General features: G+C 50.7%; 2 protein-coding genes across 3 annotated transcripts in view; both read left to right on the top strand.

Moving 5' to 3' along the window:
- Nucleotides 1-13,728, top strand: part of VPS53 (VPS53 subunit of GARP complex) — a 63,166-nt gene extending 49,438 nt beyond the window's left edge. For both annotated transcript variants that reach the window (XM_041482675.1, XM_041482674.1), the window contains exons 18-22: nt 1,026-1,174; nt 5,911-5,980; nt 8,248-8,385; nt 10,886-10,990; nt 11,310-13,728. In XM_041482675.1, coding sequence (XP_041338609.1) covers nt 1,026-1,174; nt 5,911-5,980; nt 8,248-8,385; nt 10,886-10,990; nt 11,310-11,480 — 633 coding nt within the window. In that variant the 3' untranslated portion in view covers nt 11,481-13,728. The remainder of the gene's footprint in view (nt 1-1,025; nt 1,175-5,910; nt 5,981-8,247; nt 8,386-10,885; nt 10,991-11,309) is intronic.
- A 2,918-nt stretch (nt 13,729-16,646) lies between these two features.
- On the top strand, nt 16,647-23,037 carry RFLNB (refilin B). The gene is made up of 3 exons (XM_041482726.1): nt 16,647-16,903; nt 18,218-18,327; nt 20,359-23,037. Exons 1-3 carry the CDS (start codon nt 16,700-16,702, stop codon nt 20,687-20,689), a joined length of 645 nt encoding a protein of 214 aa, XP_041338660.1. The 5' UTR covers nt 16,647-16,699; the 3' UTR covers nt 20,690-23,037.

The following is a 23,037-nucleotide window of genomic DNA, read 5'->3' as shown; positions in this document are numbered from 1 at the left end:
TATGCAAAATCCAGAGCTTGGGAAAACAAGTTTGAGGACAAACAGCCCCTCAAAGGAAAAAGCTCATCTTCCATATGTGCCCAGTTTCCTCTCCTGATTTCCTATGAGTTTTCCTCCTGTCTCATCTCCAGCATGAGGAACAGATCTCCAGAGTTATTGGGAGGACACTGCAGAGTTCTGAGCAGCAGCAGAACTGAGTGTGCTTCTCTGGATGCTTGTGTTCCTCAGTGAGACTCTGGTACATACACGAGGCAAGGCCAGACCCAATAATCTCTTTTTTTGGTTTTTTTCCACCTGACTTAAATTGGGAGTACCCTGTGTACTGCAAACCAGGCTCAGAGAAAATCAAGAGAGCCACACATCTGGCTCACAGGGGCTGTTCTCTTGCAGTTCTGCTGAGAATAAATGAAAACAAAATGGGAGGTTGAGTAACTCTTCTTGTTTTGTCCTTTTAACATGCATTTGGAGGAGCTGGACTTGGGCATCCTGGCTTGTACACCAGCAGTGTTTTCAGTGAGCTACACTGGTGTAGAGTACTTTGGACTTTAAGACTTTTTACCTCTTCCATCTATCTGTCATCAGTCTCACCAGTATTAAAGTCTTGGCTGCCATACAGGAATCCAGACTTTGCAAGCTTGCAGATATTTTCTCAAATGCCTGTAATCAGGATTTATATGGGCACTTTCATCCCAGCAAATTGGAAACTGTTAAATATTAAAGCAGCCTGGTGTGCTCCAAAGACTCTTTTAATCCTGGTGGTGCCCATTTGTGTGGGTTACTGGTCACAGTCTCTGCCCTGGTGCAAAAAGGGCTGCTCTGGCTTTTCTTTGGGTCTTCTTGTGGAATGGTTTTGCCCAGTCACTTTAATGATGAAGAACTTGACCTTGGTGGTGAATTGCAGAGGCATTCTCTAAATGATTCCTTAGAGATCCCCTGGCAGGAAGTTTGTACAGTTTCCCTTGCCTCTTGCTTGAATGCTGATGAATTAAACAGTCATTTTGGGTTGTTTTTTCCCCTTTGTGCAGATGCAGTGGCAGAACGTGGAACACGTTGGTGACCAGAGTCCTTATGTCACCTCAGTGATCCTCCACATCAAACAGAATGTCCCCATCATCCGTGACAACCTGGCCTCCACCAGGAAGTATTTCACTCAGTTCTGCATAAAATTTGCAAAGTAAGTTACTAAGATGCACACTTTATTCAGGTCATCCCATAAAACAGTGTGGTGATCACTGTGTGTTGTTTGCCAAGTGCAGGAAGTTTTGGGTTGGGCATTTTTAAAAGACTTTGAATATCTGACTTTAGATATGACTCTTGCTGTGGGAAAACCTGCTTTTCTTCCATGGGCCTTCCAGATACTGAGAAATTTGCCTCAAAATAACATTGCCCTGTAAGGAGGGCATGTGTGAGGAGCATATTTTACCTTCACAATCTGAAAGCTGCTTTTCTGTGCAAAAATAACTCAGTCAGGAGGGGAAATTCACATTTAAAAGTTGGGGGGGTATTAAAGTATTTTCCTGGCAAGTCACTTAAAGTTGAGCAGCATGAAAGAAGTGACAGATGAGACAGAAATGCCCCTTGCTGCTGGACACAGGGTGGACACCCAAACTTTCACCTCTGTGTCTGAAACAAAAATTCACCTCTTTGGGAAGATACTTTGAGCTCTTCCCTGTGGCCAGCTGAGCTCCACATGGCAATGCCCCAGGAAAAACCCTTGGGAGGGCTGTGCCAGTTGTAGCTGCTGCTTTTGGTGGCACATGTGACCCTGCTGGTGGACTTGAGGGCAGTGGCGTGCGTGTCATGTGTCACTCTGAAATACCTTAATGTTTCATTCATCTCTGATAAGGTAATCAGCCTGAAATAAGCTCTGTGGCCTGGCAGGGACTGTGTGGGTTGGAGATTTGAGCTGCAGCTCCTGCCTCAGCAGGGTGGGATGCAGCAGCTATCCAGGGAGCTTTCCCAGCAGGGAGGCTCTCCTGAGAGTTTCATCCCCCTCTCTGTCTTGGGGTACTCATGGGTTTGCTTTAAGGAGCAGTCCCTGATAAATCATGTTATGATGTTGCCCATAATCACCGTTTGAAACGCTGTCTCAGTGAGAATTTATTGTATGAAAACCTTCTGTGTGGTTACACTTGAATTTTATGTGATAAATAAAACCCCCCATTTATTCAGCTGTTCACAGCACACTCTTAATACCTCAGCTTAGTTGCCTGCCTTTTAACTTTATTGCCAGGCACATACCAAGTAAACTCCTGATGAAACAGCTCTCAGATTTGAGTGAAGTTCCCATCTAAGCTGGGTGTCCTCATCCATGAGCACAGAAGCCCCTGCTCCTCTCCAAAACATTTTTTTTTTAAGACAACTGCAGCACATTAAAATTAAGACACAGTCCTGAACTCGCTGTGCCATGGATCAGATGTAGAAGGGTGAAATGGGTTCCTGAAGGTTGATTTTGCTGGGTTTGTGCAACTTGGTGCTAAGGAGAACCAGCTCGGTGGTAAGGGAGCACCAATCTCCTTAAAATGCCTTTTAATGCATACAAATATTTGTATTTTTGAAACTCTGCATTCTTATGGAATATGCTGGCTGGGCCAGTGTAAATACCTGGCCTTTTGTGTGCCCCACAATGCTGAAAATCCTTTTAACAGGCCTTGTGCTTCTCCACATGTTAATGCCTGTGTCTTTGTGAGCTGCCACTTCTCAGCTCTAATGGATTGTATAAAGCGTGAGTGTTGAGTTACAGGACCACAGGGGAGAAGGCAGCTAAAGTCACTAAATTTAAAACAGCAGGATCTGAGCCAAGACTGGAGAGAAGAAAAATGGCCATCAGAAATTGCATCAATCCTCTAACCTAATTTGTCATTTTTGCTTTGTTTTGACCGATGTGCGAGCGGCGCTCCCCGGGGACGGCGAGCGCTGGCAGGCAGGGTGGGGGGCTCAGCTCTGCCTGCACCTTATCCTTTGAAATCAAACCCCACAGCAGCCAAGCTGCTATGCTGGGATGTGTTTGGGAAGTCTGTGACCTGACCTCAATGAGGAAGAGATTAGAACTGAGAGACAGGAAAAACAAACAGTTCTCCCCCTCGCCGGGGAAGCGGCTGCTCCGTTGGCAGCAGCCAAGGTGGTGGGTGCTGTGTCCTCCCAGGCGCTCCAGATAAAAAGTGAGAACAGTTTGGTGGAGGAAGGTTGGGATGTGGAGGCTCCTGGAGGTTTCAGAGCTGAGCTCAGCCTGGTCACCAGCTCGGAGGGTGGCATAGAGCAGAACCCTCCTTGGCTGCAGTGACTCAGCGACCCCAGAACCTTTGAGGGGTGTCCTGCAGTAGCTCAGGGTGACAGACAGACAGACCGACAGACTGTGGTTGCAAGTCTGTCTGTGCCTCACTCAGCAAGGCATTGTGTTTGATGCATCATCAGTGCAGGGGATTGGGAAAAACACAGGCTTTGGCAGGGCCACTCCTGTTGGATGGGAGGCTCTCAGATGCTGTGGTTTCTGTGCTTTAGGTTCCTCATCTCTCTTGCACTGTTTTGTTATTACACTGGGCACTTATCTGCTTCTAGGGAGGGTTTGCTGTGTTCAGTTTCAGAGCTGAAGCTGTAAATGAACTTGGGCATCCAATCTAGCTGTGATTGTGCAGGGAGTAAAGGCATTGAGAGCACAGAGCCTCGTGCAGAGCATTAACCCTGAACATGCACATATTACTCACATCAGGATTGCCTCCTGTACTCTGAGAGCACCAGGCATCGAGTCCAGCCTAGGCAAGAGGTTCCAGTGCATTTTTCTGTTAAGTGCAAGTGCTCTTGATGGTCTCTGCTAGTCCAAAAAAATTAAAAAAAAAAAACCAAGGGGGGGGAAAAAAAATTCCAGAGCAGCCCTTGGCTCTTAGAGTTTGTCTTGTCTGTCCTGCTGGAGTTGGGAAGCTGTTTCCAATAAGGCAGCGTGAAATAAGAGGTATGTGGGGATGGAAGGTCACTTTACCCCTCTGCACTGATGGTGGGTGGCCATCCAGAGGGGCCTGGGAATTGTTTCATGCAAGACAGAAAGCTGTCTATGGGAGATTGTGTGGTTATACAGAAAAGAAGATTAAAACCAACAGGGGAGGGGGTTCTTGGGCTGCCAGTGTGCCACCCTGCAGCAGGAAAGGCTCACCCTGTTTCTCATACACACCATGAGCTTTAGCTCCATGCCTGACCTTGCAGAGGGAGGGACAATTGGATCTACCTACACCATCAAAGGCACAATTAATTTATTGTACTGTTTTGCCAGCAGTGAGCTGCTGCAAATTTATCATTTTCTAGGATCACCTAAGCTCCAGCTGTGCTCATCACTCTCTAATTGCCCTCTGGGAATTAGTTATAGATCTGAAAAATGGACTTTTAAAACAGATAGGTTAAATCTCCACTGAAATGCTTTTGTGCAAGAGGAGTCAGGGCTTCTTTTCCTCCTCCTCTTTCTGTTTTGTTGCCAAGATTGTTTCTCCGGTGGCCAAATTCAAAGCTGCTCGGGGCAGCCCAGTAGCTGGTTCTCAACAGTAGCTTGAAATTGTTCTCCTTGACACCTCTCCAGGATAAAATTATTCACTGAGAGAGGTAGTGACTGTGTCTGAGGGAAGGGGAAAGGAAAGAACCTTTGCTTGTGAGGGCTCTCCTTGAGCCATTCCTTTGGGTTTGCTCAGCAGCTTGGCACTCTCCGTGCCTGAGCTGCACTTTTGTCACTTTTCCATGAGAAAGGATGAGAAATTAATGTCCTGCCTTGGAAAACAGGTGGCAGGACAAACAAGATGCTGTTGTGCTCCTTGCTTTGTGGGGAGGAAACAAAAAGCTTAACAGATGCAAGGAGGAAACCACGCTGAATTTAGATCATCATCATGGACAGCCTCAGTGCAGAGCACAGCAGCCTGACTGACTGATCCTCTCTTAGGACAGAGCCATTAAAACCCAAGAGCTGCCACCAGGGCATGGACAAGCCCTGGAAATGTGAGCCCTGCAGGCACCCAGCCAAAGGAGAACATGTGAAAGAAGCAGAGTACATTAAAACAGGGCAGCAAGAGGAAGATTTGTTCAAGTGGTGTGGTCCTGACAGAGTTTGTTGCTCCTGAGTTTTCCTGGTGCTGCTCCTTGGTGGAGCAGAGGCAGGAGCTCATCCTGCAGGTGCCCAACCAGTGCTTTTGCAATAAAACTGCTTCAAAGCCTCCAATCAAAAGGCAAAAATCAGCTGAAACCAAAGCTGATGCTCTGAAGTGGTGAATATTGGGCTTTCTTCCTCACCAAGCTCTCTCTGGTTGGGCAGTCATTTTTCTGAGTCTGAAGCCCATGACAGTAAAATATGGTAATGGTGTTTTCCTTTTCACAAAACTTTTTCTTGTCTTGATTGTGTTGGCCAGGAGCTTTCTGGAAGGATGCCTCTGTGTGAGTGTCCAGGGCCCAGCAGACCTCCAGCCTTGGCTGGACCTCAAGTTCAGTGTGTAATATGCATGTTATGGAATTACTTGTGTGCAGGAAAATGTAGGTTCTGGATACAGTCAAGATACATCCACTCATGAGCAGTGAGACTGATCCTGGTGTGTTGCTGTTGTTATGATAAATAAAATAGTTTGTTTGCTGACCTTTTACTGCAATAGTTCATATTTAGTTTATAGCAATTTACCTCTAGAGTGTGTGTGCAGCTTCTCAATGAACTTTGAGATCAGGAGGGATTAAAGCAAATAAAAAACCCCCAACAGAGCTGTGCCTAGGGGTTGGGAGTTTTTTATTTCGTATATTTAACATGTCTGGAATCAGTTTGGGAAGCTGGCACTGGGAGTGTCTTTATGGAAGCCATCCTGGTTTGGTTCTGCATGCTTTGTCACCACAGAAGACTGTCTGACTGCAAATATTCTTATGTAATTGTATCATTTTCTGTCTCTCCTGCAGCTCCTTCATTCCCAAGTTCATTAACCATCTCTTCAAGTGCAAACCTATCAGCATGGTGGGTGCAGAACAGGTAAGAAGAAATAATAGGTGCATGAGCTGTCATATTTGATGGCTTTTGGGTTCAAGAAATTGAGGCATCTCCCACCCTGCCATGGGCTGGACCCTTCTGCTCTGTGAGGATGGGATTTGGAAGAGGCAGGATTTCATCTGTCCCCTGCACATAGAGATTATTACTCCTGTGGGCTCATAAAAAAAAAAAATAAAGCAAAAGAAAAAAAAAAAGGCAGAATCATCCTTAATGGGACTGCTGTGAGCTTCAAATGGGTGCCTTCAAAGCTGCTTGGGTTTTAGGCATCAAAGATGGTTCTGAGCAGTGTCTGCAAAACGAAACAGGAGCTTTACATCAAAACCTTCCTCATCCTTAATGGAAAGCAAATGAGTGAAGCTCAGTGCCTGTTTGTCTTGTGTGATGAGCAATAACCTGAGAGTGATTAAAGGGAGTCTTTTTAAAATAAGCTTCTCAAGTGATTAACCAGCAGTGGGCTTGTGTCTAATGTTAAAAGCTTTCAATATTCCTGTATGGGAATAACAGTCCAAATTTGCTTCTTTAAAGCAGACTGGGAAGGTTTTTATTAGGCTGATTCCCAGTGAATACATCTCATTAGAAGTGGGACATACCTCCCTGGGGCTAGGGCTACAGAGGTCTCAGTAGCTGATCTCTCTCTGCAGCAAGTAGAACCCCAATTCCCTTAAAATCTTCTGAACCCGCCTGGTCACCCACCAGCATCTTTCCATGCCACTTTCTCCTCCCTGGTGCAGATGTTGCTGGGGAATACATTTTCCTGGCCTTTCTGGTTCTACACACAGCTTTTCATGATGTTTGCTGGTAATTACAGTTGGAATATGAGTACTGGGGTGATATATTTATGGAGATATTCAGTATTCAATACAGGGAATAAGACCTGTGGGGTTTTGCTTTCTGTGTTTTCCTCTCTGACTTAACAGCTCTGCATCCCAGCAAGCTTTGGTAGTGAGTTAGCAATGCCAGGGACCTGGAATGGAAAACGGGGTGAGGGGACAGAGCCTGCAGGAGCTGTGCCTGTGGGGAAGGCTGCAGAGTGTGCAGAACTCCTGTTAGCCATGAGAGAGCTGATGTGGGGAAGATGTGACTTCCCCAGCCCTGGAATCTCTCCCTCTCTGGGATCCCTGGTAGACACACAGGAATCCAGCTATGACAGCCTGAGCTGAGGGCTCCAGCAGCCTGGGGTGCACAGAGCTGCTCATCTGTGCTGTGGTTTCCTGGCTGCCAGGAGGAGATGGATGGCATCAGTTCTTCTCATGCGAGCCACGGAAAGGCAGCAGCAGCAAGGACACAGTGCTGCAGAGAATGGGCTGCAGACTCCAGCCAGCCTCTCCTCCTCCTCCACAGCCACTCCTTTGTGTTCCTTTGAATTCCCACAAGTGTTGAGGCCAATATTCACATTGTTGTGGTCACTGCTGGGGGTTCTGCAGTGCCCAGAATGTTTTGTGTCCCTCCAGAACGAGTTCTCTCTTTGTGGAAATGCTGTGGGTGTGCTGACAGCCCAGCAGCTTTCACACTCACTGCTGTCTAAATAAGTCGGGCTGCTCTTCCTCTAGTTTGATTTCAGATTTCTGTTCTTACTGGTCTTGTCTCTTCAGACATACTTTGTGCAATCAGAGGAGTGTGGTATTCAGGAAAATTTTGCTCTAAGGAGCCCTAACCCACAGCATTTTGTCACAAGACAGTGCTGTCAGTCTGGGCTCAATTTCATGGCTGCTCCTTATTTATTTGCTGGGTAGTAACAAACAACATCCAGGCTGTGAGCAGCTCTCAGTGTAGCTGTATTGTGTGGCAGATTTTAAGGAAAGAAACCCCAATCAAGGGGTTGAGTAAATGCAGAAAAGCTGACTCTGTGTGTGGCTGGGTGCAGGAGGAAGCTTGGTGTTAGTTCATTGAACCTCGGTATCTAAATCATGGTGCAGCTCCAGGTAATCAAGATTATTTCACTTCATACTGGTGGGGGGAAGGGCTGGAAATCTGTGCCTGATGTGCCAGATGTTGGGCTGCCTTAAGTCAATTCCAGTCAGCAGAGCAGTGCTCTGTTGAAATCAGCCATGATGCTGATATGTAACCATGGCTGATCATATCTCCTGGAAGTGTCATTGCATGGCTCAGCCCCTCCTGTTCCTGCAGTCCAACTACTGGAATTCTTCCAGTGTGGGAAGTGTTAAACTTTTAAGGATGTTGGGTTCCAGCAGCTGATGGATCTTGGTGTAGAAGGAGCCTGAGTAACAGAGTGTGGTTAACTCTTGCAGCTGCTGCTGGACACTCACTCCCTGAAGATGGTTCTCCTGGATCTGCCCTCCATTGGGTCCCAAGTGGTGAGGAAGGCTCCTGCCAGCTACACAAAGATAGTGGTGAAAGGCATGACTCGGGCTGAAATGATCCTGAAGGTAACTGAAGCCTTTTGATAGCCTGCCAGCCAGACTGCTGGCCTGGGAATCAGCGAGCGAATTCCAGGGGGCCCTTCCTTTGAATGCTGCAATCTGCAATTGCACATGAGTTTGTGAGCCTGCCTGGGGGCTCTGCCAGCTGCTCTACAGACCTGGCTCACTCCCCTTGGGTTTGCCCCCACTCTCTTCTAATACCATTTTGGAGTTTTTCACGCTCACTTTTCAAGGCAACCAAAGACTCAAGTTTGGAGAGTTGGGGCACCAGGTTCCCTCAGGAGCTTGTGGAAATCAGAGTTTGCATCCATGAGGGTCTGCTGTGGGGCAAAGCCCGGGGTTCAGGTTACTCCAGGCCTTTGTGCAGACTCCTCACTCAGGGGAGCCAAGCTGTGCTTGAGTCACCTGTTTACTGTCTAGTGTAACAGCCAGTGCAAACATGTCTGGGTTACTGTATTCACCAGAGCCCTTTTTCATTTTCCAGACCTGGTGCCTGGAAAATGACCCAAAAGCAGTGTGTTGTCTTCATAAAAAGCAACAAGCAAAGCAATCTGCCCTTCCCAGTTGCTGCTGGAGGGAGAAGTCAGGTTTGATCCCAGGAGGAGCCGTGGGAGCTGTGCCCTCCTGGATGATGGGATTGTCCCCTGCTCTCCAGCAGTGCTGGGAAGGCATTCCTGGGAGGGAATTAATGGGACCTGGGGTCAGGCAGGACAGGCAGCTGCCAGCCAGAGCCTCCTGTAAAGCACAGCCAAGGCAGGGGGGTGAGGAGCCTGAGCTGTCCCTCCTGACCTGCTGCTCAGTGTGGCTCTGCTCCCATGCCCAGAGCAATGTCACAGCTGAGTTTGTGCTCTGGATTCAGACATTGGCTCTCCAGCTCCATGCTTTTGGACTGAGGTGACTGAGGTGTTAGTGAATTGTAGTTTAAATTTTCCTAGAAATGACCTGAATAAAAATGTCCTGGTTTGTGCTAACGGGAGCAGGGAAGATTGGTGCCTGTTGTGTACAGAACAGGTCTTTCCTTGGAGCTTGTGTGTGAATCAGAAGAGTAATGGAGTTAATTTGTCTAACCCTTAGCATCACACTGGAGAGGAAAGCAGCACATGGAGTGCTGCAGGTCCCCAGGCTGTGCAGCAGCAGTGCCACTGCTGTGTCACACAGCCCGTGCTGGCCCTGTGAGGGCTCTGTGTCAGCAGAGCTGCAAATCAAACAGCCACGGGCTGGCAGCGCTGGGAGCTCCAGTGTGTGTTCCCAGGCTTCTTCTGGGGCAGGTAATTCAGGAAGACAAACTTAGGGCCCATGGGCAGCACAAACAAGTCTGTGGAGCTGAGCCCCACGAAGCACAGATGGGAGTGGGGAGGAGGGCACTGGGCCATGCACATCCTGCAGAGCTCTTCCCCTTCTCCTCTGGCCACGCTGTATGAAGCTCCAGCTTTTCATCTTGGCAGAAGATTTTTACAAGGGCTGTAAATTAAGGATTTATAAGTGTATACATGGCTATGATGTTTCAGTGGTCTGAAGTGCAGGGAAAGAAAGAAATGTCTTGGTGACAGAATACAGTGTGGGGTGAGCTGGGTCAGTGCAAACATATGGAAATGTTTTGGAGACAGGGAAGGGTCTGGTCTGGTGCTGTTTCTGCCCATTTACACACACTCAGACACACACACACACTCTTCCCCAGAAAGATGGTTTGGCTGCCCAGCATTATCAAAATATGTGTTCTCTGTGGAGCTTGCTGCTAATGTAAGAAAAGCACATCAGTGAGGGATCATCTTACCAGCTTTGATGCTATTCTGATTTTTTTCCTATTTTTTGTGATTGCTCCTGGGCAGATGTTGGTGGGGGGTTCCCATCCTTCATCCCAGTCTCTCCAGAGGGGTGTCCAAGAGGAGCTGCACCCCAGGGACAGAGTGGCTGTGTGTGGCACTGCTCACCCACTGGTGCCATGTCAGGAGAGCTGCAGAGCAGAGAGCTCTGGCCCTCGCTGTCCTGGGGACCGAGGGAGTGACCACAGAGTGTTGTCACATTCCCTTGTGACACACTGTGTGTCCTGCCTCCAGGCAGGAGGGACACACAGCCAGACTGAGGGTCTGGACTGTGTCCAGGCTGCCTGATCTCCTGGGACTTTGTGAGTGTCACCACCACTGCCAGCACTGTCCCCTGAGCAGCTCTCCAGCTTGTCTTCCCCTGCAACATGGTAAAATCTTGAGCTTTAACAATACCCCAGTGCCTGCCAGCCCACAGGCCACAGACAAAGTCCTGCTGCCCTTTGAAACATGATGCAGAGCCCATGAGCACCACTGCTGTGCTGAGAGAGACCCAGCTTCCTCCCTGCTCCTTACTCTGCTTCTCTTCACTCACCTTTACCTCTCCCATAGCCAGCCTCTTTCTTGTTCCTTAAGCATTTTATTTTAGGAGCCAGCCCTGCTGTCACTCCTGTGCCAGAGTTGACTGAGCACTGCCTTTAATTCCTATTATTTGTCTGATCTCTTTTTCCTTGTCTTGGCAGGTGGTGATGGCTCCACACGAGCCTCCAGTTGTGTTTGTGGACAATTACATCAAGCTTCTGGCTGACTGCAGCACTGACACATTCCAGAAGATCCTCGACATGAAGGTTAGAACCTGTCCAGGGCTTCTGCTCATCCTCTAGTGCTGCTTTGGGATTGCTGGGGACTTTATTCCGGTGTGAATTCTGAGGGGATTGGGGGTGGCAGAAGCACTGTAAGCCAAGTGTGTCTTTACTTTGAAAGCAGAATTGCTGCTGAAGAAAAAAGTTCCGAGTTCATTTCACATTTTGATACCTGCTCTGCTCCTGGGGCTGAGCTCGGGGTCGTCCAGAGGTCTTGGTGGTGGCTGAGCAGGAGGTGCAGGTTTGAAATGGGCTCTGCTGCAGCTGCTCCCAGGTCAGTGACTGCTGTCCTTCGCTCCCTCAGGGCCTGAAGAGGAGCGAGCAGAGCAGCATGTTGGATCTTTTCCGCCTGCGCCTCCCCGCTCCTCCCCCCGGCGGCGACGGCTCCGGCTCCCTCTCGCTGAGCGCTCCCACGCCCGAGCAGGAATCCTCCCGCATCCGCAAACTGGAGAAACTCATCAAGAAGAGACTCTGAGGGAGCACGGGGGAGCTCTGTGCCTCGGGGCTGGTGGCAGGGACGGGGAGCAGAGCTCGGCAGGTTGTGTTTGCAGCGTGCTGCTGGAACAGCCCTGTGCTGTCCCTCCCTGTCCCTGCGACCTCTCGGCCGTCGCACGCTGCGACCAGACCAAGGAAGAATCTGACCAAGGTGTTTGCCCTTAGCTTAGCAGGAGTGAAACCCAGGACATTGCCAGGACCATGTGACAGAGAAAATAGAGGCACCTGGAAGCCAGCAGCTACAGAAACAATTCAAGTGGATTCACAGTCTGCCTGGCTGTGATGCACTTGGTGTCGCAGCTTTTACCCTGGCTGAGCTCCTGCTGCAGCACTGAGGGTTTTGCCTCAGTTCTGTGTTACTGCTCACTCCCTGCTGCAGAGCTGTTCCTCTAATTCATTATTTATTGTGGGGTTGGGGGGAACCAACCCCATCACCACCACCAAACCCCTGACCCTTTAACAGCTGAGGTCCAGGCACCTGCAGCTCCGCTGGATCAGTGAGATGCCCAGGAGGGAACCCCAAGGCAGACTTCTCCCCTGCTCCCAGACAGGCATGCACAAAGCACCATGAAACAGCAAGGCAAATCCTTTTCAGAACAGGAGGAAAGGGCTGAATTAATGCCTTCTGCACCCTAGCAAAGCTCCTGGCAGCTGTGGAGCCCTCTCCAGCTGCTTGGTACTTCCCTGGTGTGTGCTGGGCTCACCCTCTGTCCCCAGTGGGAGTTCCCATCCTTCCTGGGAGATCTCTCCCTCTCCAGCTGAAGTGTCCTGAGCAGGGATGTGCCACCTTGGCACCTCTGCTGCCCTACAAGGAGAGATGCTGGAAATGTTGGCTCTGTCAGGGAGCCAGGGCCACTTGGTGGCATGGGAGGCTTTCAGCAGCCTCAGGCTTCAAGGCCCTCCTCCTACTCCTGCTCCTCTGAGCCTCAGCTTGCAGCAGTGCAGAGGGGAGGAGAACCAGCAGTGAAATATTTTGGATAACCCAGGCCCCTCTTCCCATGGCCCAGCTCCTGGCTCCCAGGCACAGAGCCAGCGTGGAGCAGGGTTGGGATCAGTAGATGCTTCCCCAAGGAGTCTCCATGCACGGAGGCCTCACCTCTTTATTAGCACTGCTGGATTTCTTCCCAAACTCCTCTGGACCCTTTCTGGGAGACCTTGAAGGCATATGCCCAACCATGAGTGCATCCCACATGGGAGTAGGGCAGGTCAACCAGTCGTGCCTGTGTTATTTAACTCAAGCTTCACTTGCATGTGCAGGAAAGGGAAGTGCTGTACCAGTGTGGCAGGTGAGGAACAACCAGGCTGTCAGATGCCTTCCTGGGGGGGTTGTGCTCCCCACCAGGGCAAGTTTGGGCCTTAGGACTGTATTTATTTAGGGGCTGTACTCACAGGGATTGTAAAAATCACTGCTGCACATCAGGGAGGGGAGATCAGGCTCCAGGAACATGAGCTCCATCCAGAGCTGCACCGAGATGGGGAGTGAAGAGCAGCAATAACAACACCTGTAGGGAGGGACAGCAGTTTCTCATCACTCCAGTTTTACAAATCTGCTGTTGCCTCATTTGCTTCCTCTCCTGATTGCCTGTTAGGTGACAGAAGAAGGGATGGTTGGAAGCACATTGGGATTCTGAGCAGCCATTCCCCAAGGACAGATTATCTCAAGGTGCATGTGCAGGATGGCTCACACTGCAGAGCTGGAGAGGAGGGAACAGGGGTGTGCAGAGATTCATTATTCCCATGAGGGGATGAATAATTTATTTTAGATGAATTTTTCTTTGCTTTGTCTAAGGCTAAGTCTCACACTAAATTATGAATAGCTGAAGACGATGTTGAAGTTATCATTGTGTGTCTTACCCAGAGGCTTCCCCCATTTCATTCTCTGCATTTCATTCTGTAGATAAGAGGAAATAAAAGGAGAAATGAATTTTTAGTTCCAGCCTTTGAAGACTGCTGCAGGGCTGAGTGTTTGGAGTTCCACTTTCAGAGAGCAAATCCACAGTTTCCTACTTCTGGTGTAAGAGTTTTGTGCCCCTGGCTCTTGGGTGTTTATTAGATTTGGCAAGTCTCTATTTGTGCATTAGCTCTTTGGAGTTTACAGCTTTGGGGAATAAAGGATGATTATGTGTTTTCTGTACAAAATGCCACTTTTTATGGTTTCAGGCCGGGGTGTAATTCTGGCTGTACGTGGGGTGTGACACTAACGTGAATTAAATGGTTACTGATGCTCACTGCTGGGTGTTTCTGTACGGCTGCAAATCCCAGTGGCTGGGATGGACCTCACCCAAACTGTGCTGGACCCAGCACTCCCTGCTGTCCATCTGCTCCTGCAGCTCCTCTCTGCCTTTTCCACCTTCTCTGGCAGCATCCACACTCACAGCAGCTCCTGCACCGCGTGGGTGGCTCAACGCTCCCGACCTTGTGCCCCTAAATAATCACATCATTTCTGCTGTCTGCCACTGCGGGAGCAATTTCGGAGAGATCCTAATTTTTCCTTTGGAATTAATTAAGGGGTAGTGCCTTTTTCCACACTCTGCATGACGCTGGAGCAGCTCCTTTCACTCAGAGAATTAATGACTCATTTGCTTTTCTCCTGGCGCTCCTGCCCCCTCCGCCCTTGGGCAGGAGCAGCCAGCGCCGGGCGCTGGGTGTTCCTTTCTTCCCCCACATTTACAGCCAGGACTCTGAGCATCCAAGTGACGATGTCCAAGCCTCCACGAGCCTCTGCTTGGCTCCACGAGGGCGGTGGCAGCAGGGCTGTAAAAGCTGATGAAACCTCGGCAGCTTCAGCCATGTGCTGTCAGTGCTCGTCCCTGCCCTCAATCCCAGTGCTGGGTGAGCACAGCTCCTCTGTGACACAGCCTGGCACTTCCCATCCTTTGGAAATAACTTTTCCATCGTTTTCAGATACCACAGGGTCGTTTTGGTGGCCTCTCCCAGCAGTGGGGCTGTTGTGTGGCGTCGCCTGTGGTTCGGTTGCTGATTAAGCCGAGCACGCCCGGCCTGGTGGAAAGTCCTTTATGGAAGGAGGATCTTGATAAGAGACTTGTGTCTGCCCCATCCTGCCTGTGTGGGCAGTTAAAGTGCAAATAATGTGGACAAACAGGCAGGGGAAAAGATTTCCAATGCCATCAGGGATGGCACAGGTTGGTACAGTTTGAGACTTAAAACCAGTCAGACTTTCCGAGAGGGCAGAGTACACGTCCTGAAAAGGCAGAGCCCCTGTACACAGTGACTCAACAGTGTTTGAGTTATTGAGCAGTTAAAATTCTGCTTAAACTCTTCCTTTCCATCCTAGCAGGCAGATTGGCAGGTCTGGATGTTGGTGCTGCAGGGCACCCTCGGGTGGGCTGCAAAGCTCAGAAATGAGAACCTGGAAGGGCACAAAAAATCACCCTGCGTGTCAAGCCATGCCAGAATGGGAGGGTTTTCTTGCTGGTAAATAAGCAGAAAGATTTCCAGGAGCTCTGCTTATCCCAGGCACTGAGATTCCCTCTCTCCTGGACCCTGATCCCCATGGGAGGGGCTATGGGAGCACCCACAGCTCTCAGAGGTGACTGCTGGGATGTGCCCCGAGCTCCCCCCTCCTCAATTGCACTTAGTGGGTTGTTGGCAGCGTGGATTTCACCCAGGAGCTGCACAGCAGCTCTGAAATGATGATTGTGTTCATCTGGAAACTGCTCCAGTGCCTTCCAAGGCATCTGATTTCATAAAGGGCTTTTATGGGAGATTTTGGAGTGAGGAGTGATCAGTTTTCCTATTGCTTGCAGAGACCAGCATCTCTTTTTTTTGGAGGGGGGATATACTTAAATTAAAAGGAAGAAAACACCTGTCCAGCACATTTGCTCAGACCCCAAAGATTTCAGTCAAAATTCTTAATGTTCCTTTTCTTTCCATCTGCATTTTTCAGCAAAGACAAACAGCCTCATAGTATTTCTTCAAAGGAATGTAAATTCCTTGAGGAAGTCTCCGGAGTTCCCAGCACCGCATAGCTGCAAACCACAGACGCCTACGGCTGAAAGTTCTGCTCTGCTTTTAATTTTGGGGCAGGGAAGGAATTTTTTTAGGTTTGGGTTCACTTGTGCTGGGCCCATCAGCCCAGACTGCTGCTTTCTGTGCAGGGGAGTGTTGACTTTGGCCGGCTGCAGAGTTGCTTTCCCTCCACGAGAGTATTCCCCCACCAAATCTGATGACATGGCGCAATTATTTCATTAGGATTTTCCAAAAAAGGTTCCCTGGGTCTCCTGTAGTGCTAGAAAGACCGTTTCCTTCTGTTCTCTTGTTTCGACTTCAGCAGCTTTGCCTGAAAAATGCAATTAGGGGCGGCAGTGCTGCTGCCCCAGCCTGAATGCTCGGAGTGGGGAGGGAGAAAGAGCAGCCTGGAGGGAGAACTTGGGGGGCTTAACCCGGCTGCCAAAATCCCTGCTGCTGGGGAAAGCACCACTGGAAATGGGGGCAGCCCACGAGGATCTGGCAGCTCTTTCGGTGCTCCCCAAAACCCGCGGGATGGCGCGCTGTGGGTTGGAGCGGGATGCCTGGAGGGCAGCTCATCGGGCATGGTTCCACAGAATCCCAGAATCATTTAGGTTGGAAGAGAGCTCTGAGATCATCGAGCCCAACCTGGGACCCATCCCCACCTTGTCAAGCACACCAGAGCGCTGAGTCCGCTCTGTCTTTACCCAAGGACCGTGACTCCGCCGCCTCCCGATGGCAAATTCCGAGCCAGGGGGCAGGACGGGGGTGCTGGAATGGGGTCACCGGGAGGGCAGGGACAGCGGGAAAACCGCGAGCACCGACAGGATGGGGACAGCCCGGGGGACGGGGACAGCAGTGGGACGGAGACACGGGTGGGACACGGGGACACGGATGGGACACAGGGACATTGGTGGGACACGGGGACATTGGTGGGACACGGGGCACCGGTGGGACACGGGTGGGATACAGGGACAGGGGTGGGGCACGGGAACACCGGTGGGATACGGGGACACCGGTGGGACACGGATGGGACACAGGGGCACCGGTGGGACACAGGGACAGGGGTGGGACACGGGAACACCAGTGGGATACGGGGACACGGGTGGGGCTATGGAACACTGGGACAGGGGTGGGACACAGGGGCACCGGTGGGATACGGGGACACAGGGGGAGCGCAGCGCGGGCAGGGGCAGGGGCCGGGCCGGGGCAGGCAGCGGCGGCTCGGCCATGGTGGGGCGGCTCAGCCTGCGGGAGGTGCCCGACCTCCCGGACATGAGGAAACGGGGCGACTCCGGGCTCGACAGCCCCGACTCCGGGCTGCCCCCCAGCCCCGGCCCGGCCCCGCCGCCCTGGCTGCTCTCCTCGGGCAGCCCCGACCGCGCCGCCGCCAACGGGCTCCCGGAGCCCGAGCCGCCCGCGCCCTCCGCCGCGGTGAGTACCGGCCCTTCCCTGCGCTGCCGGCACCTCCGGAGCCTCCGGGACCGCGGCACCGGCAGCCCCGCTGCCCCCGCGGCAGGTGCGGGTCCCGGCGGAGCGCTGCCCGCGGAGCGCGCCGCTCCGCCCGGGACCCCGCGCATCCCGCGGGGAGCCGAGGGTGGAACCCGCGTCTGGCCGGCGTGGGATGGGCTGGAAGAGCCGCCCGCCGTTTCTCTCCGTTGTAACCGAGCCCTCCGGCCGCTGTCGTGTCAGCGCCGGGAGGGAAGGGTCCCGGTGGAACGGGGCTTTTCACAAAGCTCTGGCTGCAAGGGAAGCTCCGCTCCCTCCCCGCCCGGCTCGGGGCTGGGATGGCATCGCGGCACGTCTTTGGAAATCCCCGTGGAAAGTGACCTCCCGTTGCTCCGGAGTGACCCGGAGCATTTATCGTGCATAAACTGTGGTTTCAGTTAATTTGGTTTTTCACCAGATAGTTTTTGGATGTTGAGCTGCTGGTTGCAAATACTTTGGAAACTGCAGGTTTAGAGGGAAAATCCTTTTATCTGCAGGGGTGCTGCTGTGAAATTGGAAAAGGCCATCGGAGGGAAAGATGCTCACAGCCCCCCAGCCCCTCGATAGTAAACACACGTGCAGAGGTGGCTTCAGAAACACACACGGGTTGGGTTCCATCCCTGCAGGGCTGCTTTGGTTTCCTCGGGCTCTGGGATTCGGTGTCAGCTCCTGGTGCTGGGTGTCGGGAGAGGAGCACAGGGACAGGCAGTGAATCACCCACCGCTCGGCGGGAATGAGTTAATCCTTCCCAGCGCTTGGTGTGTGAATTAGGTCGGGTTTAATGCCTTCAGACAGGAGCCAGGGCGTAGCTGTGGAGCGGGGAGTTGGTAATTTCCTCTGTGGTCTGTCCGTGGGGGTATGGGGTGAATTCAGCAGGGAGAGAGCTCTCAGACACCCCTAAAATGTTGATTATAACTTGAGCGTGGGTTCATACAGGGAATGGACTACACTGCACAGAGGGGTTGCATTCCTCTCTCATTTCCCAGAGTGGCTCCTTTGAATTAAGCTCCTGAAGTTACCACCTTGTCTTCCAAAAATGCTCCTGGCCACCTCTAGGATGCTTTAGACCAGTGTGAAGTCAGGCCTGAAGGATGCACCTGTAGCACATCTTGGTCTAGCAGATCCTCCTGCATGTAAATGTCAACCTCAGCAGCTCCATAGCAAGGGATAAATAAATCTGTTTTCCTGAGAATGTACTGCATTGTAACATAAAAGGTACAACAGTGTGGTAACATAAAACATTTTGCATTTCTTTTGCAGAGTTCCGTGTTCTCCCCCAGCCCCATTCTCTCCAGCTGCCCTCCAAGACTGTGTCCTTTATCCTTTGGTGAAGGAGTTGAGTTTGACCCTTTACCACCCAAGGAAATAAGGTAAATATTGTGTTACAGTCGTCTCCTTTGGAAGGAGTTAGAGGAGTTAGCCTGTAAAGGAGCAGTTAGGCCTTATCAGTGCCTGTGAGTCAAGTTAATTTATTTGCAGAGCCATTGTTCACTGCAGCTGTACATTCCTGGACCTGGACATTTGTACAGGCTAAAGGAGTGTTCAGCTTCTTTTAATCCCACCCATATGGTTGTTTTGTTGGTTATTTTTCCAGGAAGACTTTCTTATATTTTACTCTCCTGCTTTTTCTTCCTTGCACTGCTCCAAAATGTTGCCCTTCAGCTGATTAACCAGGAGGTAATCATGAGGGAAGAGCTTCAAAGATCTTTCTAGGACTGTTTCATTAAGGGAAAGAAATTTTGCTCTTTCAACCTCCTGTTTTTTTAATAAGCACTTTCTATCTTAACAGCTGTGGCTGGTTGTGTGAACTAAAAGAAATGGAGGAGTGCATAATTCTTTTTTTTTTTTAATGCACTGCATCACTTCACAGCCTGTGAATTATTCCTTTGAACACCATGATTTGCAGTAATGAGAAAAGAAGGCTTCTGGTTGATGACTGTGCAATTAGAGGGAGGCTGATAAAATCAAATGGAAGCCTAATGCAGGGGAGGGTAGGGAGAATTATGTCCTGGTGTGGGGAAGGAGCCTGTGCTGTGGCTGGAATTAGAAGCAGTTAACTCCTTGGCTAGTGGAAAAGCCAACAGAGTTGTTGCAGTGTGAAGGAGATGAAAACTTTCTTTTTCAACCCAGGCACAGAGGATTTGGGTGTGCAAACTGGAGTGTTTTCCTGCCAGCTGAATCTCCAGGAGTTTGCCTTCAGAGAGTGCCCCATGCCAGGGGTGATAGCAGAGCACTCCCCTGTGATTCCTGGCAGAGAAAAGCTGAGGAGATAACGTGTGCTTCCCTGCTCAGAGGAGCTGGGATGTTTGTGTGCCAAGCCTGAATGTGGATCAAGGCCTCTGGGTTTGGGAGTTGCAGAACTCAGAGGAGGTTTGTGTGTTCAGAGCTCAGGGCCGAGAGGAAGTGTTGGTAGTGCTGGCAGCTGGGCTGGGCGGTGATAATCCTGGGAATGCTGCTAACATAAGGCTCTTTTCTCATCCTGTAAATGTGTAAGACACCAGCAGATGGTTCTGTGTGAGGTGGGATGAGGAGCCATCCCTCAGCAGCTCCTCTTCCCCACAAACCCACGAGCAGAGCTCACAAATCCCCTGCAGCCCTGCTTCCTCCACCTCAGATGTCCCATGCTTTGCAGGACATCAGGCATGCTGATGCCAGAACACATTTGTGCAAATATGAAACCTTGTCCTTTAATTGTAAAAGTAAAGAATCACTGGCCTGAGACTACACAGAGTTATTTCTATGGATGAGGTCAACAATGTTTAAGGGTTGTGTTGCTGTGACTGGAGCTTGTCTCCAACAGAAATGCTCTCCTAGCTACCAGCTACAATTGCATTGCTGTTGTTAAAACTCTGCATTATGTTAGAATTACTTCTTCCTCCCTGTAATCAGTCTTTGGGCCCCTCAGTTTGGGAAAGTTGTTGAGATGCTTGAGTGTCCAGAGGAGGCAACGAGGCTGGTGAGGGGCTTGGAACACAAACCCTGTGAGGAATGACTGAGGGAGCTGGGGGTGTTCAGCCTGGAGAAAAGGAGACTCAGGGGTGACCTTATCACTCTCTACAGCTCCTGAAAGGTGGCTGTGCTCAGGTGGGGTTGGGCTCTTTCTCCACGCAGCAGCTGACGGAACGAGAGGATATAGTCTCAAATATAAGTTGGATATTAGGAAAAAGCTTTTTACAGAAAGGGTGATAAAATACTGGAATGGTCTGCCTGGGGAGGTGGTGAAGTCACGATCCCTGGACGTGTTTAAAACAAGACTGGATGTGGCACTTGGTTTAGTTGAGCTGTTAGGGCTAGGTTGAACTCGATGATCTTGAAGGTCTCTTCCAACCCGGTGATTCCGCCCGATTATTCCGGAATCAGAAACAAAAAAAGAAACAAAAAAACACGCTTTTCTGTTGCAGGTACACCTCCTCGGTGAGGTACGACTCGGAGAAGCACTTCATCGCCGACGTGTACCTGCCCGTGGGGCTGAGCGTGGCCTCGTGCAGCCAGACCATCGTCTGCGTGCCCAACTGCTCGTGGCGCAGCTACAAGGCCGAGGTGCGCTTCGAGCCGCGCCACAGGCCCCGGCGCTTCACCAGCACCACCATCATCTACCCCAAGCACGCCAAGACTGTCTACACCACCACGCTGGACTACAACTGCCGCAAGGCCACGCGCAGGTTCCTCTCCAGCGTGGAGCTGGAGACCTCGGAGTGCCTCGGCGCCGAGTGCGGCCTGGACGGCTGCTGACCGCGGCCGCCCCTCGCGATCCATCCATCCCTCACGTACTGTGCTAACTCCACTTGCTAAAAGCAGGTACAGACCCTCTCTCTCAGCTCTTTAACTCCTGCTTTTCAAGCGTCACGACGGCCCCAGTGTGGTTTTCTGTGGGAGTGTAACTTAGCGAGGGGCTTGGCTCTTCGCCTCCCAAAAGCCGCCGGTTCCCTCCCCCTTCCCCGCTGTAATCAGGTGAAAATAACGGGAAGTGATTTCCCAGAGGAAAAGTTGGCAGGTAAGGAGGAGTGTGGGGTAGTGGCTGGCAGGTGGAGATCCATTTGGTGCCTCGTGGTGATGTGTAAAAAGTGAGGGCGGTTCGCTCTCTTGCAGAGGATCCACCAGGTCGTGTAGTTACACACATTGCTGTCAGCCATTTCAGTTTAGATCGTGTTTTCTCCAGAAGAAACATCCCCTGGAAGTTGCTGGAAAAGGCTAACAGAGAAAACCCCAGAATTCTGCGTTTAACACATAAAAAAATGATAACATGTGGCATTCACATTTCGTGTGAAGGTGTGAATTGGGAAGAAGAGGGGTTCTGAGCAGAGCGGGAGATGAACTGCTCCTGCAGCTCCAGGCAGCAGAGACAGGATTGTGTGATTCCAGTTCTTAGGGTGGTGAGGAACCCGTGTTCTGTGTGACACACAAGTGTTTCTGTGCCTGCAGCAGGGCTTGTAACAGAGAATACCAGGCCAGAAATCATCCCTGTGTTGCTGGATCTTGGTGATGTGGAGGTAGAAAACCACAAGTGCCTTGTTTTTGCCCACGCAGGCTGTGTGCTCTAAGGGAGCTGTAAACCAAAGCAAGATTCAGATAAAGTGCTGGACAGAGAGACCCAGAATGGCCAAGGAGGTGCTGGATTGGGTGTGAGACACTGTTGTGGTGGGGTTGGGAGGAGGTAAAAGTAGCAAGGGACAGGCGGGTTTGTAGGATAACAAAATCCACAGCTGTAGCTCTGCTTCTCCGCTGAGCTTGTCATGGCACAAATCCATGTCCTGGGGATCGGGGATGTCACTGGGATGGGGCAGCCTCTGCCTGTCTGCAGGCTGCTGAAAAACCTCTGCTGAGTGTGTGATAAGTTTGGGGACCAAAGGGAATAGCTTCAGATACTTCTGGATGTTGCGTGCGTTCGTTTATCGTGTGCCTTGATGAAAATAAGACAGAGAGGTTTCCTTGTTTTCCCAGATTTTTTTTTTTCCTGTGTTGACAGAGCGTAGTGTGGAGAGCATCTGCTTTGGAGAGCGTGGGTTGTGCTTTTTTTTTGTGTGGTGTAATCTCTCAGAAACACCTGATAGACCTGTCTTAGCTGGACACGGCTTCTCCACGTATTCCAAAACTCCCCCGAGGTGTGGGTGTGCAACACCAGTCCTGGAGCAGCTTTTCAAGAGGACTTGGCAGTGCACAGCCCCAGGGGTGATTTTTGTCAGTGGCAGCCTCGGGAGGCTGTTCTTGAGCTGTGCTTAACGTGTGTTTGTGCAAGTGTGATGGATGGAGTGGAAGTGTATCCCAGGGAACTGAAAGGAGTTGGGAGATGAAGAGTGCAGCAGGAAGGAAACCTTGAATTTGTATGGTTTGGGGGTTTTTTTATTGTTGCTGTTGGGGTTTTTTTACTTATTTATTAGCTCAGAAAAGAACATCCTTCACCTTTGGTACTTGCCTCAGAGAGGCAGCTCCTAAAACAATCCCAGGATGAGAGAGGACACGGCCGGGCAGGCAGCGCTCCGGAGTTCAGAGCAGCGCGGCGTCACCCTTAAACCCTTTGGTCTCAGGCTGCAAGACTGGGGAGATGTGTCTCAAACAGATGATGCAATTCTGCCCTAGCTGTGCCCCAGGATGTCCTTGTGGTGTAACAGAAGGCCCAGCTCACCCCACAGCCCGTGGGGTTTCACACTCTGCTCGGCGGGACCGGGTTGCTCCATCCCTCGCTCCTGCTGCTGGTCACAGGGTTCTGGGAGAACACGGACCCTGGATTGCTCCCACAAATGCTCTCCCAAGGAATCCGCTTGGAACACATCTAAGAGGAGGTTGTTTTAAGTTGTAGCCGTTAGCTGTTCCTAGTTAGAAGCGAAATAACCCACAAAATGCCCCTCACGCTCCGGTTTTAGGATAAAGCACCTGATTTTTATAAAGCAAGCAAACTTAATGTGTACCTCTTAAGAATATTTTAATTGGTAGAGATACCTTTTAAATTATTTATGTTCCAACATTTGCAAAGCTCTGATTAGCTCTGTGCAAGTGTTCTGGTGTCTGTGATGTTTCCCACCCCCTCCTTCTGATTTTCAATTTGTCTTTTACTTTATTGGTAATAAATGATCTGAAAACCA

The sequence above is a fragment of the Pyrgilauda ruficollis genome, unplaced genomic scaffold (genome assembly GCF_017590135.1).
Source record: "Pyrgilauda ruficollis isolate IOZ18807 unplaced genomic scaffold, ASM1759013v1 scaffold59, whole genome shotgun sequence".
Lineage (NCBI taxonomy): Eukaryota > Metazoa > Chordata > Aves > Passeriformes > Passeridae > Pyrgilauda > Pyrgilauda ruficollis.
The sequence above is the reverse complement of the archived record's forward strand: the minus strand, read 5'-3'. Positions and strand labels throughout refer to the sequence as shown.